Raw genomic sequence first — 19,396 nt, 5'->3', positions numbered from 1 at the left:
AGATAATATTTCCCAAACAGCAAATCAAAGTGTCAAATAAAATTATTCACATTAAGATTATATGTTCAGTTTACCTAGCAGCTAAGAGCAATGCAAAGAATCAATTATGTCAAAATTCAAATGTTTTTCAGAAAAGCAGAAAACTAATAGTCTATATCTTTTAAGATATACCAGACCAGGGACGCCTGGGTGGTTCAGTGGTTAAGCATCTGCCTTTGGCTCAAGTGTGATCCTGGGGTCCTAAGATCAAGTCCCACATTGGGATCCCCACAGAGAGTCTGCTTCTCCCTCTGCCTATGTCTCTGCCTCTCTCTGTGTCTCTCATGAATAAATAAATAAAATATTTTAAAAAAAAGATATACCAGATCATATATTTTCTATGTGATTGAACAGCAAATTTGTAATAAGAAATAAATAGAACACTATTTACCAGTTATGCTGTTTAACCTTCCCAATTCATATTTTCTGGAAATTAAAGAGAAATTTTCTTACCAAACGTAGGAATACATACGATGGTTCCATGAATGTGTGTGGGAAGATGGATGGGATGTACCTCCACAGAAATGCCCCCAGAGTCTTTTTTTTTTTTTTTTTTTTTTTGCTTCATGCCAGTGTTTCTTAACATTTTTTTAACCCTGGTAAGAACTACATTTTATATCAAAACTCAGTACATACTCAGAAATATATAACTAAAGCAAAAGTTTGAAAAGTAGTCATTAACAGTTTTAGCCTTGATATGTGAAGAACTTAGGAGTTGTCACTCCTATTCCTGCAACAAGATAAAGCTGAACAAGCTGAAAATCAGTGACTATCCTTGAACTCCTCAGAGAACTAAGGTTGCAGGGCAAACCACCATCCCAAAATCTTGAGAGGAAAAGAAATCAAGAGAGTGACCTCCAAGATCACCTTGGCTGGGACGGAAGTCACTGGAGCCGCAGAGTGGTAGCACACTTAAATGGGAATTTTAATGAATTGCTCAGGTGGAGAGTGGACTAGCTCGAGTCAGAACTCCTGAGAGCACCCATAATTTTGCGGGATTCACCTCCATGAACCCTACCAGGTTCACATAGTGAAGATTTGAGGAAGATCATCTAGAGGTTCTTCTGGGTTAGAGGAAGAATAATCAAGGTGAAATACTCCCAGTGTACTCTCCAAACAAAAGCCTACTCTTCAGGGGAAGCCAGTTTATAGTGCCTTATCTCAGCTGGGGAAAGGCTTCTACCCCATCGTAGCACCCTCTAACTTTTCTGTCTCACTTAGAATGTGGGAGGAAGGTATGCCACAGGAGAAACACTTGAAGGTGATAGCCCAGAGACACCAGTCCACTTGAAGTCCAAGACTTAATCACAATATTAGAATGCTTCCCCCCACCCCAACCTGACCACCACCACAAAACAGTTTCAATATAAATGCCTGTAGGTTATAGTTGGAAGCACTAAAAGATGCAGAATCTTTCTGAGGAGAAATAGTTAGGGAAGCACAAGAGCAAGAGGAAAGACAAAAACAAAGATAATAGAGAAATTTGAAGCCCCTGGGCACCTATGGCTATATTAGACATGGACTATAGCCCACTGCCCAGTCCGATTACTATAAATTTTTCCACTACATGCCTACATACTTCAGTTCTTATACCTGACACAGTATGTCTGGTTTTCAACAAGAAATTACAAGAGATGCCAAAAAGCAAAAATAGTCTAAAGAAATATCAGGCCAGATTTGGATGTGACACAGATGTTGGAAGTATCAGACAGGAAATTTTAAATAACTATGCTAATATTTTAAAGACTATAATGGAAAAGTAAACAATATGTACGAATATATGGATAAGTAGAGAGATAGAAATTCCATTTCTTTTCATTTTCTTCAGTGCTAGTCAAAACCAACTAAATTGATAACATGATGGGTCACAAATCATAGATGGAGAAACTGCTTTGTAGCTATGCTGACCAATATGGTGGCCACTAACCACCGCTAGTTATTTAAACTTTATTATAATGAAATGAAATTTAAAATTAAGTCCCTCAGTTGCACTAACCATATTTCAAGTGCTTCATTAGAACATATCCATCCTCTTGGAAAGTTCCATTGAACAGCAGTGAACAGCACAGTATAGTAAAGTTCCCTTTTTTTCTATACCAATTATGGAATAAGAGAGTGTCCAGCATGCTCTTTAAAGGCTAATAATTTTTCCAGAGTCTTTAGTGTAGCCAAAGAAACAATTAACTAGGGGCCAAAAGAGCTGCTTTTATTGTTTTGAGCCATTTACTGGGTACTGTAGACAAGTCCCAGTTGTGCTTCAACTTCTTTATTGACAAAATAACTTCTCTAATTGCATTTCAAATAGATAAGAGAACAAAATGCAAGACAACACTTAAACATCCAATAAAGGAATAAAGTGTTAGTCCTTCCTTCCTTCTAGCAATTATTTTGAACATAAGAAGTGGCTTTTCTGGAATATCTCACCCTCAGTTTCTAGATGGTGTGTAATAAACCATTTGAAAATTTAGGGGAACCATCTTTCTAAGTATTGTATTAGAATATTACATCCTGCCTTTTCCTAGTCCTCTGTTTATAACTATTGATATGAAAACCACCAAATTTGTTTATCCCCCTTCACCCTTGGGGAATCATGTTCAAGAGAGCTCCTAATACATGTTATCTCATATAAAATCCCTGAACTCATTGGTGATTTCCAGGGGCAGGAAAAATCTCCTCTGTATCCCACACCTCTAATAAGAGTCTGTATAAACTTAAGTCTGTAAAAAAAAATTTCTGTACTTCTTTGAATACCAAGTTAAGATGGAGGATTCTAAACTAAAATGGAAACATACCAGAGATCCTTCCATATTAGGATGCATCAAGTTCAGAAGATGGCCTCCATCTTTCCAGTATCTTTCTATAAGTGTAGAAAATTTCCTCATATAATTTGATTTCTCATATCTGGCTCATGATTTAATCAGCCATGTTACTTAAAATGTGATTCGCTCTCTGTAAATATTCTCTTGTGTGATACTAAGAGCTTCATGTAGTTGAAATAAACCATGGTGGAAATATATACATCACAGAAATTGGCAAAAACTGTAAGTCAGAAACTGTAACTTTCTGATTTTCTTTTGGGAGAGTCAGTTTATCAACACAATACTGGGATAAAGAAGACCCCCATTAAATTGAGAAGGTGTCTGTAAGACCCATTTGCTGATATCACATTAATCAGAACTTAATCCCAAGATCACTTCTAGCTGAAAGGAAGAACAGAAAATCTATTCTTTTTAGTTGGATAACAATGTGCCCTGAAAAAAAAAATCAGGATTCTATTTCTAAAAGGAAGAGAATAGATTTTGGGATAAGCAATTAGCATTCTCTTTTAGAAAATGGTACCTCTTAAAACTAACTATTATTCCTTATTATTCTTTCTTTTCTTTGGATACTTTCTCTTAGTCGTTTTAAAGTGTGTGTGTGTGTGTGAATACTCTCAACATTGAGGCATGTCATATACTCTGAGACCTACTTACAGTGCCCAGAACTCTCAGATTTTTCACCATCCAACCCAACTTTTTGCCATATTAATATTCTTTCTAAATGTATGTTTCTTTCTAATTTGGTAATAATTAAGAAAAAATATGTTAAAGTACAGTTATGCCAACCAGTGAAGAAATCGTAAGATGCTCTTTTTCTAAATGGTATCTTTCCTTTCTGATACACTTCCATATCTTAACCTGATTTTTTTAAAGAAACTATCCTCTAATTTTATCTTCTTTTGCCTCTCAGCTTAACAAATTCATACACTCATAATCACTTCATTTTCTAAAAAACACAGTTTTCTAATGGAATCTACAGGTTTGTCACTGACAGGAACTGTCCTGTGCTAAACAAATTTGAAGTTACTCAGGAATCTGACATAGCCTCACCTTATGCCAAAAATTGTAAAAATACATGTGAAGTCTCTAAACTAGAAAGTTTTTTTGTGAAGATTTTATTTATTTATTTATTCATGAGAGACACAGAGAAAGAGAGGCAAAGACACAGGCAGAGGGAGAAGCAGGCTCCATGCAGGGAGCCCGACGTGAGACTTGATCCCTGGTCTCCAGGACCAGGACCTGTGGCTGAAGGTGGCACTAAACCGCTGAACCACCCGGGCTGCCCTCTAAACTAGAAATATTAACTATTGTTTACCCAGAAGGAAGAGGGTATTCCTCTGATACCTGCAGCTCAGCCAGAAATACTTTACACAGCAGGGGGATAACCAATAAAGAGTTGAAAGGAATGTAAAAATATCCACAAAAACATAGAATCTCTTTGTTAATTAGGAAGCTGTTCTGAATAATATAAATTATAATTTCATATTTCATTGAAAGAGCATGAAAAATACTTTTAGGGCATGCCCGATACTATACTTAACCTGAGCAGAAAAATAACAATTGATAAGAAATTTTTCTAAATATCATACTTGAGAAGGGCAGTTTTAATGTGTACTAAATTGATATCAGTTTTTAGGCATGACCAAGCTTTTGAAACCAAAATATTTATTTAATAATAATGTTCTAATCAAAAGAAAACCATATTGATTTCAATTCCCATGGAAACATTAGATGGGTTCATATAAGGTTTACCACATGATAAAGGGCTAAAATTGGCTCATAAAAGAACACAGCAAAAATAAATAAATAAACAAACAACAAACAAATAAATAAATACATTTGGGGAATATAAATAATAGCGAAAGGGAATAGAAGGGAAGGGAGAAGAAATGGGTAGGAAATATCAGAAAGGGAGACAGAACATAAAGACTCCTAACTCTGGGAAATGAATTAGGGGTGGTGGAAGGGGAGGAGGGCACGGGGTGGGGGTGAATGGGTGACGGGCACTGAGGGGGGCACTTGACGGGATGAGCACTGGGTGTTATTTTGTATGTTGGCAAATTGAACACCAATAAAAAATAAGTTTATTATTAAAAATAAATTAATAAATTAATAAATTAATAAATTAATAAGAACAGCTTCGCAGACAACGGAAATAAAGAAAGCAAACAGCTCCTCAGTTATTGGATTTGTGAAATATGTGTTTTTAAGGGGTTAGTGAATTTAGCTCTGACTATTCAAAAACACTTAAGATTATATTTTCTGTGAACTGTTTCAGTTTGCCCCTCATCTGGAAGGACAGACCACTTAAATCCCAGAGACAGTGCAGGTTGACAAAGAGTCTTAAATGGCCTGAACCTTGAGACGTTAAATTTGAAAAGAATTCCCTTTTATTGTTGCTCCTCTGTAAGTTTGCTTTCTTGAGTATCTGTGTTTGATGTGGGCAAGGAGTTCTATCTTCTTGCACTATAAGCCTTTTTTTCCTCTCCATAACTTACACCAATACCCTCACTTGGTTTGGTTATCTTGACCCACATTTGTGTGTACTTCCAGTGTTAAATGTTGCTTCCCAACTTTAGATAGTAAATAGCAGAATTCACTTTCCCTCTCTTCTGAGTCTTTAAATTAACTGGCTTTTGTTTTTATTAAAGAGCTATAAAATGTATATATCGTAATGATCACACTCAAAATAAAATAATGCTCAGATGGCACAGGGTTCTGTTTATGAAAAGGCCAATCCAATAATATATATTTAAGGAGGGCCTCCCAGCCAGATGAATCCATACGGAATCCTCTAAGGTCTTGATTTAATACTGACATTCAATAGATAAAAATATATATATACCGTAAAAGTACTTCAAAGGACACCTCTTGGGAAGATTATTCAAAAATCAACATCATTATCAATAGAGCTGATGGTACACTATGTCAAGAATAAAACAGTTCATCTGCTTTCATGTTAGATTTTAAAGAGTTAGAATATTTTTTAAGTATTCTATATCAAAGAACTACCAAGCAAATCTTCTCATCATATATTTCTCATGATTCATCACCTGACTTTCTTTCAGAAGGTGAACACCTCATTGCAAACTCTAATCTCTTTCCTGATAAATGAAATCAATATCTTCTTTCAAAATTGTCTTTCTGAAATCTACCAAAATTGATTTCATTTGAACTTAGTAACTCTACAGCCCTCTTTACCATATGTGGGCAGCTTCAGCTGATGAGATGCACTTTTGTTGCATTTTCTCTTTCATTAACTGCTGGGCAGATGCTGACTTTGGGAAGAGAGAACTTTGATATATATTTTTTCTTTATAACACAGGTTACGTGTCTAGTCAAGCAATATAGAAAGAGAAAATTACAACTTCTTGATCTACTTAAGCTTAAGATTAGTTTTGTTGGCTTTAAATCTCTCTGAGCAAAATTATAAGAGGTCTTTTAATCTCCTCAGGAGATAAAGTAAAATTAATACTTAAACCTTAGAAACATTTAAATATTTAAAGCTTCATCGGGTGCCTAAGATTAGAACAGACTTTTTTGGTCTTCCACTTATCAGCTTATATTCCAAACACCAGATGTCTGGGTGACAATTTTCCAGGAGAATTTGGGAAATATCTCCATGACAGAGTGTCAGATTTTTTAAAGTATGTTCTGCAAATGGATTTTAAGGCTTAATTTTGTTTACTTTTGTTACAAACAAAACAAAATAACTTTCTTACTGAAATGGTTGTTGTTATTCTTTCATAACAAACCCAACTTTCTGAGAGAACTCTAGCCCTGTTGATATGTTAATGCAAAATTCACAAGGCATCATATCAGTCACTTTGAACAACTTGTTCACAAAAAAGGTTTTGATAAATGTATAGTATAAATAGTACTTAAATAGCAGGGTATTAAACCTTGCTTTCCTAAGAGTTTTTCACTGTAGCCAATTACATAAAAGTTCAGTAATTTCAATCAATTCTACCTTTTCTTTCCAAGCACAATTTTGAGAAGCTTGCCTATAATTAACAAGAATTTCCTTCATACGATTATTAACAGATATACAACTTTAAATGAATGATTGTATCATTCTAAATTCTAAAGTATTATGTAAAGATAAGTATAGATTACTCCAAAAAATGAAGTTTAGTAGTAGGGAGAAAGGCTTTAGGGCTTTGCTTTTACTGTAATCTTAGCATGTTCTGATCCTGTAAGGTTTTATTTAAGTAAGTTGAAAATTGTACATTATTTTTTGTGGATACCAAGATAAAATGAAACATTTAGTTCTAGAAGTAAGCAAGATCGAAATGAATTCTTAAATATTCCTTCATATTCTCTAAAAGGTATAATAATAGGATACATGCATTATATACTCAGCTCCTAACTCTTCTTTGCATTTTACAAGACTTTCCTGCTGGCTCTGTCAATGTCCATGTCTACTGCGATGGAGTTATTAAGGCCACAGCAGAGATTAAATACTCTACAACAAAGGCTGTGGAATACCTACTGGGGGTAACCCGTCCTGGAGATGGCGTGTGCCGGGTAAGTTGATCTTTCCACAAAGTTGATGACAAGTCAAAGAGCCAATGCTGGATAACAGAATGATGCTTTGGTATAAAGTCTGGGTGTTGGTTATATGAATGAATTGTGGATCAATAGGGAGGGAGGAAACCGATTTCTGTGGTGCAGAGATGCAGATGAATTAGTTTACTTACCTCAAGTCATTCCAGAGAATGTCACTGGAATGGAGGTTCTCCATTTCAAAATCACTTTTGGGTTGGGCTCATTTTAAAGCTGTCACAGAGCAGATAGGGAAGATAGAAAGATTAAGGAGAACTCTTTTTTATTTATTTTATTTTATTTTATTTATATATATATATATATATATTTTTTTTTTTTTTTTTTTTTTTAAGGAGAACTCTTAAGAAACGAATACCTCTTTAACCAGATCTGGACAGTGCAAAAGAAAAGTCAGATCACCTGATGCTTTGAGGTTCAGGAGTCAGACAAACCAAGAATCTTACCAAAAAGGGAATGTAGGGCATTAATCTAGGAATTATCATTTTCATGTGGAAATTTCCAAGCTTGGTGTGTCTTTCTTAGTTTCATTTATTACTCACCTGAGAGTGAAAATTATTGCTTTAACTTGATAGTGTTTATTAGGAATTCCAGAACTGCTCAGATTTTCAGAGGGATTTTTCAAGCCCCAAGTTCTTTTTCCAGTGCGACAAGGCATTACTCAACAAGGAGGACTTGGTGAGGAGTTTCTAGTGTTCTCAAAAGACCCTTCTTTGAGACGTTTATCAGTAAATGCAGATGCTGCCAATGCCCTCCTGGGTATAGAATATAACAATTGCATTTTGATTCATCTTAAACAATTGGTTTAATTTCTGCATTTTATTTTGATTTTTTTGTTACTTGACCCACTTTCGATAAAGAGAAAGCTTGTTTAATGTGGAACATTTATCCTTTGGATGTGCTTATTCCATTGCATTTTCAAAGTGAAATAAATGGCATTTCTTTTGATAGCTACCTGATGGTTCAATTCTACCCTTGCCTGGGGTTTTTGGCAGTGGAGGGGGAGGGTAAAAGGGAGTAAAGGCAAAAAAGAGGTAGCTGAAGAATGAGATCTTCAAATTTACCACAAAACACTCTTTAACAAAACCATCAATGGTACTGTGGCTGATAGGTTGTCATGAAGCCTTATCTGTTTAAACTAGTTTGGAATTGGACGCTTTGTTATTTATTTCGTGTGACACATTTTTCTATTAGAACAATGGCAAAGGTAAAAATGTCTTAGAGAAGGTTCAGGGAATAAAATATCACTTGTCAAACTTGTGAGTCTGAGGACATTTGATAAAATGTCTATATTGTAATTGCAAAGCAAAACCAAAAGTAACAGCTTGAAATACGGATTGTTTCATTTTATTGTGACAAGTCTACCTTATCTTCCACTTTAAAAATTCCATTCACTGCAAAAAGATTAATAAAAGTGATATATTGGATTATCAGTATTCAGTCAGCACAGAAGCCCCCAACACATTTTTGTGTTGCTTTTGCCTTTGGGGAGAAACAACTTTTTATATGCAATAAGATTAAATATAATGTATGACTCTTGGACAATGTTTCAGAGTGCTTTATTATGCCAAGTCATGATTTCTTCTACAGCTGTGAGTGAATAAAAACTGTTTTTCCCAGTTTTAAGATAACTAGAAAACACTATTCCCCTTTCACCCTCGGCATCAGAAATGAGAGGTGAGAAAAGGTTGTTATGATTACCTCTTAGGATTCTCCTCTTCCCGTCTCCCTAATGGCCTAGTGAAAAGAAGGATGCTGAATGGTCACAGCTGGATGCAGGCTTTTACTATCAGGAGAGAGTCACTCTGAGCCTGAGGGAGTGCTAAGACTTAGAATTATTCTAACTTGGTGACAGCAGACCACAGCATGGTAAGAAGAGACACTAGGAGAAGTAGTTTGATCTATAGAACTTCAGATAGGCTTAAGAGTCCTGCTACTGTCATCAGGGGACCTAGACGTGTAGTGAAGTTAGATCAAAATCTGAGGCTGAGATCTCAGACGAGACCGAGCAGTACTCTCACAGGCCTGGCGGAAGAAGCAGGCGGCAATTCAGTCAGCCTCCATCAAATCTTAGACCAGGAATGACAGGGGTTCTCTAGTCCACTGGCATTTGGACCACATGAGTTACCCCTCCGGTGAATTTGTAGAGATAATGCAAGGCAAACTCTACCCTTGATGAAAAAGAAACAGCTGCAGGGGCATTTCCTTAGTGTGTTTTGGGGTTGTTTGGCCTCAGAGGAGGGGGCCCAGCCTACACTATGCTTCCCCTTGCAAGTATTTGGATTTCCCTTTTGACATTTGGCTTTGTTCCCAAGTAGATTATGTTTTTAAAAATGTGCAAAAAGCTTTGCTTTTCCGTTCCAGCATAGAGCATTTACAGTCTTTGTTTATTTCGTGTGCTTGCTACTGTCACTTATTTGGGAAATTTGGATATTTTGCAAATAGTCCTCTGAACATCTCTATTCAAAGAACAACATGCATTGTAATTTTATTCACTGTGGTTACTGTCTATTTGTAAGAACATACACCAGCAGATTTCAATTTTTTTCAGTATCTGACCTACTTCGCTAAATGGTGTATTGTAAGAGCCATCCTCGGTTTTCTTGTAAATTTTCATGGCAGATGTGATTTAGGTAATCTGAAAAACTTAGTAGTAAGATACTTCCTATAATCATTTAAAAGCTATTGGCATATAATAATGTGAACACTCTGTGAGTTTGAGGAAAGTAATACTAATGAGAAATCTGTGGGTTTTATTTTTCAGTAATCCTAGAATTTGTAATAAGAGACTTTATGTTATCATTTAAAAGCTGTTGGGCATATAACAAAATGACAATTCTGTGCATTTGAGAAAAGAAATGATGAGAAATTTTATTTTCTTAGTTTATTTTTAATGATGTCCATTAGGTTTTAAATAGTTTACCTAAATCAGCTTAATTATCTAACTGCTTCCTAAATTATTTCATCTTTTTGGGGTAGATATTAAATCCCAGCATGTAGCCTCATAAGGTACAATTTCCAGAGCATTACCTAAAACAACAAATTTAAGAGAGATTGAGTGAAAAAATGAAGAAAATTGAAAGCCCAACTTGGCAAGATAATTAGAATGCAAGTGCTAGTGTTAGAAATACTAGTAACTCCCACTTAACTGAGATAATTAAAACCTTTGAGATGTTCATCCTATTTACAAAAGTGTCTGGGGACAACCATAAAGTTAACTTTGTATAGGAACAACTGGATACAATCTAAGAAGCAAATTAGGTCAAAATGCTAAAAGAACATAGCAAGTATTGATCAAAGCATTAGCATCCTATTTGTTAAAAGAACTTTGAGGTAGTACCAAATAATTCTTCTTAGCTGTATTTCTTGGTGAAATGATATCTTTATGTTGCATATACTGATCATTGTGCATGGTTTGCTTTATACTCATTGGAATCTTATTTTCATCTTCATGTTAGGTACACTTCATTTCCAATTTTTATTAAATTGTATATATGTTTCCATCTTTGGTTTGCTGCCTGCAAATATTTAATACAGTATGAAGCCAGCTACAGTTGGGTTGAGGGAAGATACAGGCGTAGGAAAGTATCGTATTGTGAGGGACTTCATAATTGTGGATAGTTCTCTTAAAGGTTAGTTTTTTTCACAAGGTTACATTCAGATGTTAGCAAGTGTCTCCCGTAAAGAATTCTTCAGGAGATTCTTCCAAAAGCCTTTAATTAATTTTTTAGGTCCTTGTCTCCTTGGAAAGAATTGGTGTATACCATCCTCCTTGTTTTCATTAGCTTCTGTTGATGAGAGGTACAAATGCAGCTAGTTTCTAAACTATACTTCACCATAATGCCAGTGTTAGCTAAGACACTCTCTTGCTACAGCCTTCCAGTGACTCCCTGGATAAGGCCCAGACTCCTTTGAATGGTATACCAGGCTGCAGTGTCACTAATCTTTCCCAGCATTGGCTCTTAACCATAGCATTCTCTCCGTGTCTTCTTAATTCTCTCCATGATTCCTATGTTTTAGCCCTCCAGGATTTCTCACTCTTGAACATATTCTGCTCTTCCTTCCCTCCACCTTCTTTAAGGCATGGACATTGTGCTTTTCATCTTTGCACATGCAGCTACTTTCACATAATTAGCTCCTGACATGGGAGACACCATGAAACGAAAATGGAAAAATAGCAGTGCTTGCTTTGTCCTCTTTGAAAACATAAGTGCTCTTAGAAAACATAGAGAACTATAATATAGGTATATAAATGATAAGAAGGAAAATGAAAACTGCCCTCTTAATATACACTGTTATTTATTTCCCAAATTGAATAAATGAATCTGATACTTACGAAAATGAAGAATGTTTGGTGGCCCTGGATACCAGAGAAGTGAAGAATTTGTGCTATAAACTTTTCATGTCCTACCTAAGTAATGAACCATATGTTCATCATGTAGCTCATTACAGACTTTGAACAGCTATATGGTTTCAGATTCCAGGCTGGTCGTTCTTTGAGTATTAAGAAAATGATTACTACTCAAAAAATGCCTAAGATCTTCTCTCTCTTTCCAACGGCTGCATACTATCTCTTCTTTCCCTTTCCTAGAAAGTGATGGAAGTGAAAGTGATAGTCCAGGAGAAGTAGCTCTGGATGGGCGGGAGCAAGAGTTAGATTCTTTAACCTAATCAGCAATCGCTACATGAGAGTTTATTCTCCTTACTGTGAATGGAATTTCCTCATGTGTACAGTGCAGAAAGCTAGAATATATGCTCTCCAAGGTCACTTCTGACTCAAATAATCCACAATTTTATGCCAAGAAAAAAAAAAGACTTCAGTTGGGTATTATGACCACTCTCACCAAAGAGGAATCATTGGCAAGTATGTGGGTTCTCCATGCAGCCTTTATTTTACTTGTAATAGCACTTCTTCCCAGTTCTCCTTTCAGATAAGGACATGATGTGGATTTCATGTATCTTTCATCACTTTTATGACTTGTGTCCTATTTCTGGTGAAATATTTGAAATGAGGAGGGGAAGAAAAAATAAAATGCAATTTGGACATTTATTTCTGGATTCAATTTCCATAGTTTATGCTCCTAGTTAAAATGGATCAGTAAGAATAAGGCATATCTATTAAAGCTTGTGTTTTACTGATAAAATAAGTGACATTTTGTGCCATGTCTCTACATGTGGTAATGATTCAGCAATGGTTAAGGATGCCTTATTGTGTTAGCTCAGACTTAAACAATAGTACTCAGCTCAGTTACCAATTATTGAGTCAAACAGAAACATACCACTGAGTACCTATGTCCACTTATTTAGGAAAAATAAATTAATTAATTTTAACAGCAGATATAGCAGCCATTGTAGGGGGGGAAATAAATATTTCTGAGTGCAGTTACTTAGTTATTAACAACCATATTTTAAGTTCCTGTTAATTCTCTATCTCATAAGCCATCTCATTCCATATTGGCTCCATTCATCTTAGCTTATGTTTAACTATTGTTTAGAATATATTTTATTAATGACACTCTAATTTATAATGTCTGCTTACTCAGTGGAAATAAATACTCCATCCATTTTTAATTTCTCCTAAACTAAGTATCTCTTTTGCTTTTTACAATCCCCTCTCCTCTTGTCACTGGGGTCGCTTTGACTGCCCTTTGCAGAGGATGTCTGTGTGCCCATGAGTGCTACCTGAAACCAACCCCATTCAAGTGCAGCCTTCTGCTCTTCCTGTCTAGCTCTTTAGAGGCTACAGATCTTCTTTAACCATAATGTTTTTAAACAATTCAGAAAACAAAGCACAAGTCAAATACAGTTAACAGTGTTCCTCCATAGCTATTATTCATAACAAGATAATTAGAGAAAATTAGAGAATCTGCCTCTGGAATGAATCTCAAATCATCAGTAACCCTTTGGAAATTAGAAGACTGAAAAATCCTTATGGCAAAAATGTGTTTGTTGGCATTTTTTAAAAAGTCATTAGGCATTCTGTGGGCCTCTTTACTAATAGTTATAGTATCAACAGTAAGATAAAGAAATAAAGTAAATATATAATCTGGGAACTCTAAATTGTGTTTAGCATTCACGAACTATGCCTCTATAGTAAACAGCATCAAGACGCAGGAAATGAAGTAAAAGAAATCTTTGACAAGGAAAATTCAACTTCTAAGAATCCTGCCTTCCATCCCTTTCCCCTACCATCGCCTAGGTCAGCCATTTAGTCATCAATCTCATTACCCAAAGTAGCAGCACACAAAGATAGTACTTCCAATTTGCTCAAGTCCCACACAGCAAATCCAGTGGATATTTTTCTTATTCAATTTAACTTGACTTTCAGCAGCAGCTAACACACACCATTGACCAAACTCACTTTCCTGATTTTTTCCCCCTAGCTTTCATGAAGCCATCTCTTTCTGGTTTTCCTCTACTTCCTTAGCCTTTCCTTCTCCAAATCCTTTGTAATCTCTTTTTTCTGTGATCTAGAAAAAAAAGTTTCCATTTCAATGTTTGGATTCTTAGACTCTCTTCCTTTCTTGATAAGTATTCTCTTGGTAGGGTAGCTCATTAACTTGTAAGATATAATCCAAATGTGGTTTTTCCTTGAAGGCCCACTCCTTCTGCCTTGAGATAGGCATCATCATCAATCCAGTTCAAACACCAGAAACAAGAGTCTCCTTAAAACCTGTTGTCTCACCCAATAAATTCAATCCATCATTAAGCCGTGTCAGTTTTACTCACTAAATATTGCTCACTTCTCTTCACATCCCTCCAGTACTAACATCCCCATCCTCTGCTTTTCTTCATCCCTAAACTACAGCGGGCTCCTACCTGGTCCCCCGCCATGTGTTCTTGCACATGACCTACTTACTTATATCAGATCCATAGTCTGAGGGGTTCTGTTAAAAAAAAAAAAAAAAAAAGATCTCAGCAGGCAATGCTCCTGCTCAAACCCTTTGATAGATTCCAGTTGTGTGGATTTAAAAAAGGAAATCTTTAACATGAACAATATGGCCCTGTAGAAACTGTCCCCTCTCTTTTTCTCCAGCTAGTCTCACTCCCCTTTCTCTCCCTCTGCACTCCAGACACACTAGCCTGGATGGCTAGTTCCTAATATCCTACCACAGGGCCTTTATATATGCTCCTCTTTCTAACTGAAATATTCTTCCAATCTCCTTTCCCCTCACTGTCTTCCCCTAGTTAATTCCAGTTCATCCTCCAAATTTTAATTACAGCTTCTCTTCCTCAGTGAAGACTCCCTTGACCTTGTACATCTCCCTGTGTATCTCTTTGTAGCACTGAACACATTCTATGTGTGTGATATTTGTCAAATTAATATCTGCCTCTTGCTAGACTCCAAAGTCATTTAGGGCAGTTACTGTTTATTTGTTCCCCTCTTTCATCTCCAGAGCCAAGTACCCTGCCAGACACATAGCTGATGAGTACCTGTTTTGTTGGGTCAAAGAATGAGAGGGTGAAAGTATTTTATACATTAAGTTACCCTCCCAACCTCAAGTAACCTGGCTATCAGAGCCCCTTGTCCCAAAAGACACCAGTTTCCCCATAGTACAGGCACAACCCTTTTTCATGGCTTAGGTTATTGGACTGTTGGCTGAAGGAGTGCTGTTTCTGACTAAAGTAGAAAGAGCAAGGCAAAGAAGGGAAAGACAAAGGAAAAAATCAAGTGAGTATAAAACAATGAGACTAATTCTAACTATCTTGGGAACGAGTACCTAAAACAACTCAAAAAATAATTTCAAAAAGTTAGGAAATCATGGCATCATTTAAAGACATCTTTAAAAAAAATTTTATTTACTTATTCATGAGAGACACAGAGAAAGAGAGGCAGAGACACAGGCAGAGGGAGAAGCAGGCTCCTTATAGGGAGGTGGGACTCGATCCTGGGTCCCCAGAATCACACCCTGGGCTGAAGGTAGGCACTAAACCACTGAGTAACCCAGCCTGCCCTTAAAAAAGTCTTTTTTGAAAGACATTTCTCTGAATATGTTATTGCAATTTTGTTTTAAAATTTATCTTATGACATATTTGACAGTAAGTTGTTACAAAATGATTGCCAAACAGAAGTAGAGGTGAGAAAATTCATGGTCATTGCCAAACAGAAGTAGAGGTGAGAAAATTCATGGTTCTTATAACCACTCTTTCTAATGCCAACAATAGGAGAACTTTGGGTTTTTGTTTCATTATTAATGTCATTAAATATGCCTATTAATGAGTCTGTTCAAGTTTGGTTAAGTTAAAGCTTTGAGATTTTTTGACATTATGTAAACAGGGGGTCAAATTGAAAAATTTAGCATGATCAAGCTTCCATCAGCTTCTAGGAAAGTTGTTCTTGTTTTTAAAAAGCTCTATTAGATTGCCTTTACCTAAATTGTGATGTTTATGCATGACTAATGGAGATGGCAGAAACTTCTATTTGTTCCCCAGAAATTCTTTTTTCCTTTATTATATGATAATATAACTTCTATCTAGGCATATGCTTGCCCAGGTAAATATTGCACTTCCTGACTCCCTTGGAACTAGGCACAACCATCTAAGTAACCAATGGCCGGAAGCATGTCAGCAGAAGTGATGTGTGCACATCTCTGATCATGTCCTTCAAAGGAGGGTAGAGTCTCTCCTTCACTGACTTTTTTCTCTGACTGATCACAGTGACAACAAAGGAGTGATGGATGAACCATCTAGGACCATGAAGATTAAGTATAGCAGAGAACCATATAGAGCCTGCATCCCTTAATCAGCCCTAGATGGCCTAATTCTAGGCTTTCATGTTAAAGAGAAATAGGCTTCCATCTTGTTTAAACCACTGGCATTTTGAGTCTCAGTACTACAGTATCAAAACCTACATTCTAATTGATTTACAAGATGTGCCATTTAATTTAAGAATTTAGAAAGAAAAAAACAAACTATTTTCTTCGTTTGCTACAAAAGCCAGTTTGGGGAGCTGTCTCCTCATTAGAGACTTGTGTGCCATTTTAAATCATAGTGATCATATTTCATGAGTAGTTATGAGAGCTCACATTATAGTATTTAGAGAAAAAGGGAATGAATATATACTGGAGATTTTACACATTTACTTATTTAAATTCTTAAATAATTTTATCAGTTAAGTATTATTAAGGTCCATAGCTAATGAGTCCTGGAGCAGGAATTTCAACAGGTTTCTAAGATCTCAAAACTTTTTTTTTTCTTATTATAATATCTTTTTCATGTTATATAAAGAGATTTCACAGCTCTGCGAATACTGAACCAATAATAAATACAACATATTTGAAAGGAGTCTTAAACTGCGTTATTTCATATTTTCGTATTTACTTTTGCATTTGTAATCATGTTGAAATGACTAACACCTGACTTACTCAAAACTTAGAAAAATTATTTTGACAAGGAAAAATATCTCCTTTACCCTATTCACTTATTTAGATTACTCCTTTAACTGCTTGGGGTTAAATACTCAAAAGTTATAAAAGGGGTGGGGGCTTTGTAAAACCCAGCAAGTATTTGCTTTGCTTCTTTACCTGCCATTGTCTTTACAAGCTGCAGTAGGAAATTTTCTTTAAGATGTGTTATGTAAGCTGTAAGATTCCCCTTTAAATGGCTATTTTGACTCACTTTTACAGCACACATTCTGAACAATGGAACAAATAAAGTGACCTTTCTTTTACTAGTTAAACTTAAATAAGCGTAACAGTTTATTATAATAAAAAGAACATGTTTTCAGCTCAACCATGGACTTTCCTCTTGGATATCTGAAGCAAAGAGTAAAATGTAACCATTTAATGGACCTTGTCTCCTATAATATTTTACAAACCTCCTATGGTTATTTCACTTAAGTGGTTTTTCTTGCTAATTAAGGTACTTTACTATTACTGTCTTTCTCTGCCATATCTATAAATTGCTTCAATATCCTGTGGCCAACCTTATAGGTTTCTTCACCCACCGTCAATGCTTAAAATCCCTCGTTTGCCTGCTTTTGGTGTGGAAGCCAGACAAGCCAGATTCTCACATTTTCAACCACTCCATGCAGCTAGCAATTGTCATGTAAGACAGTTTTAGGCAATGAGACACAAGGGGACATCATCAGAGCTTTGGCTTTTGTAGTTAAAAGAATAGATGTGGTTGACAGTAGCCTACATTACCATCCTCCTTCCATCTATGTGCCTTCCTTCCACTTTCTGACTAGACATGTGATGTTTGAACTGCAGTGTCCATCATGAAACTATGGGATCATAATTTATTCTTCACCCAAAAACTACATCAAATTTTATTCTTTCCACTAGGGCTACAATGTAGTATTAAGTACATTGTGTTTAGAATGTAAAAGCATAAGTTAAAATCCTTGATGTAAAAAAATAATAATAAAATAAAATAAAATAAAATAAAATAAAATAAAAAGTAAAATAAAATCCTTGATGTGGCACTTACTAGCTCTACAGTTTCTGGTGTTATTAAGTTTTTTGTACCATAGTTATTGCATCTATTAAAAAAAAGGAATTTAAAAAATTTACCATGCAAGAAGGTTATAAAAATTAGAGACAAATGTTATAAAAATTAGAGACATTCTAGGTGCCCAACGTTTAGTTATTATTATTACCTGCACTCTTTGAGTCTATTTCACTGTATAAACTTATCCTATACCTGCAACATACAGCCTTTCATTTGAGTCCAAATATCTGAAGTATCTCCTCACTGCTTTTACTATATGATATTGTTCTAAAATCCTAATAAGGGTAGTCTTTCAATGCAGTCATAGCCAAGCAGCGTTCATGCCCCTTATTCAAGAAAGGGGCAAATTAGACTTTGAAGGGATGCTGCTATGTAAATAGATCTTCATCTCAAAGGATTCAGCTTTGTATCATGAATATTTCCTGGTTTGTTTTTATTTATTTTTCTGGTTCATTTTTTTCCTGGTTTGTTTGTATTTATTTGCATTTTTAATTATCAGAAATTGTAGATGCATATGTATTTGAAGAAATAATAGAGATTGTGTTTGGTTTTGGTTTGTGTTTGATTTGTGTTTTCCAAGGAATTGATCCATTTCATCTAACTTGTCATACTTATGTGTGTAGAGTTGTTAATAGTACGTCTTTATTATCCTTTTGGTGTCTGCAGGGTCTATAGTGATAGCTCATGTTTCATTCATGACATTTGTCATTTCTATCTTCTCTTTTTCCTTTAGTCTTCCTAGAGGTTTGTCAATTTTACGGATCTTTTAAAAGAATTATCTTTTTGTTACACTGACTCTTTTCTATTTACAATTCAACTGATTTCTGTATTATATTTATAATTTTCTTCTTTCTGCTTGCTTTGAGTTCTGATTTTTTTAGGTTCTTGAAGAGGGGACCTATATTTTTTACTTACTATGTTCTTTTTTCTTCTTCATGTTCCAAGATTCTCTTATCAGATTCTTACTGTTTGGAGAACTTCCTTTATCCATTATTGTAGGGTACATCTTCTGTCAATAAATTTCCTCTTTTCCTTTGTTTGAAAATGTTATAATTCCCATTTCATTCCTAAAGGTTTTGCTGGGCATAAGATTCTTGGCTAATAGTTCTCCTCTTTCAACTTTTGACAAATGTGGTGCCACTTCTTTCTAATACTAATACTGTGTTTCTAATTGTTTCTACCCTATAGGGTCAGTTTTTGTTTCTCTTTAGCTCTTTTCAAAAATTTTTCTTTGTCTTCAAGTTCAGAAGTTTAATTATGATGTTTCTTAGCATGGAATTCTTTGGCTTTAACCTGTTTATAGTTGGCTCAGTTTCTTGAATCTGTAGGTTTATTTCTTGCTAAATCCAGGAAGTTAGCAGCCATTATTTCTTTGTGTACTTCTTCATCTCCATTCTTTTTCCCCTCTCCTCCTGGGACTCTGATCACATAAATATTAAGTCTTTTGTTATAATCTGACAGGTCCCTTGCAGTCTATTTGAGTTTTTATTTTTTTAGTCTACTTTGTCTCTCTCGTTGAGATT

The 19,396-nt window shown here is 35.4% G+C and overlaps 1 protein-coding gene across 3 annotated transcripts in view; it reads left to right on the top strand.

The window, feature by feature from the left end:
- BANK1 (B cell scaffold protein with ankyrin repeats 1) overlaps positions 1 to 19,396 on the top strand; it is a 282,579-nt gene that overhangs the window by 87,530 nt on the left and 175,653 nt on the right. For all 3 annotated transcript variants that reach the window (XM_072755563.1, XM_072755564.1, XM_072755562.1), the window contains exon 5: positions 7,249 to 7,385. In XM_072755563.1, the coding sequence (XP_072611664.1) occupies positions 7,249 to 7,385 (137 nt within the window). The remainder of the gene's footprint in view (positions 1 to 7,248; positions 7,386 to 19,396) is intronic.

This window comes from Vulpes vulpes, chromosome 4, assembly GCF_048418805.1.
Source record: "Vulpes vulpes isolate BD-2025 chromosome 4, VulVul3, whole genome shotgun sequence".
In the NCBI taxonomy this organism is placed as follows: Eukaryota; Metazoa; Chordata; class Mammalia; order Carnivora; family Canidae; genus Vulpes; species Vulpes vulpes.
Note: the sequence above shows the minus strand (reverse complement) of the source record. Positions and strands in the feature narration are given on the sequence as shown.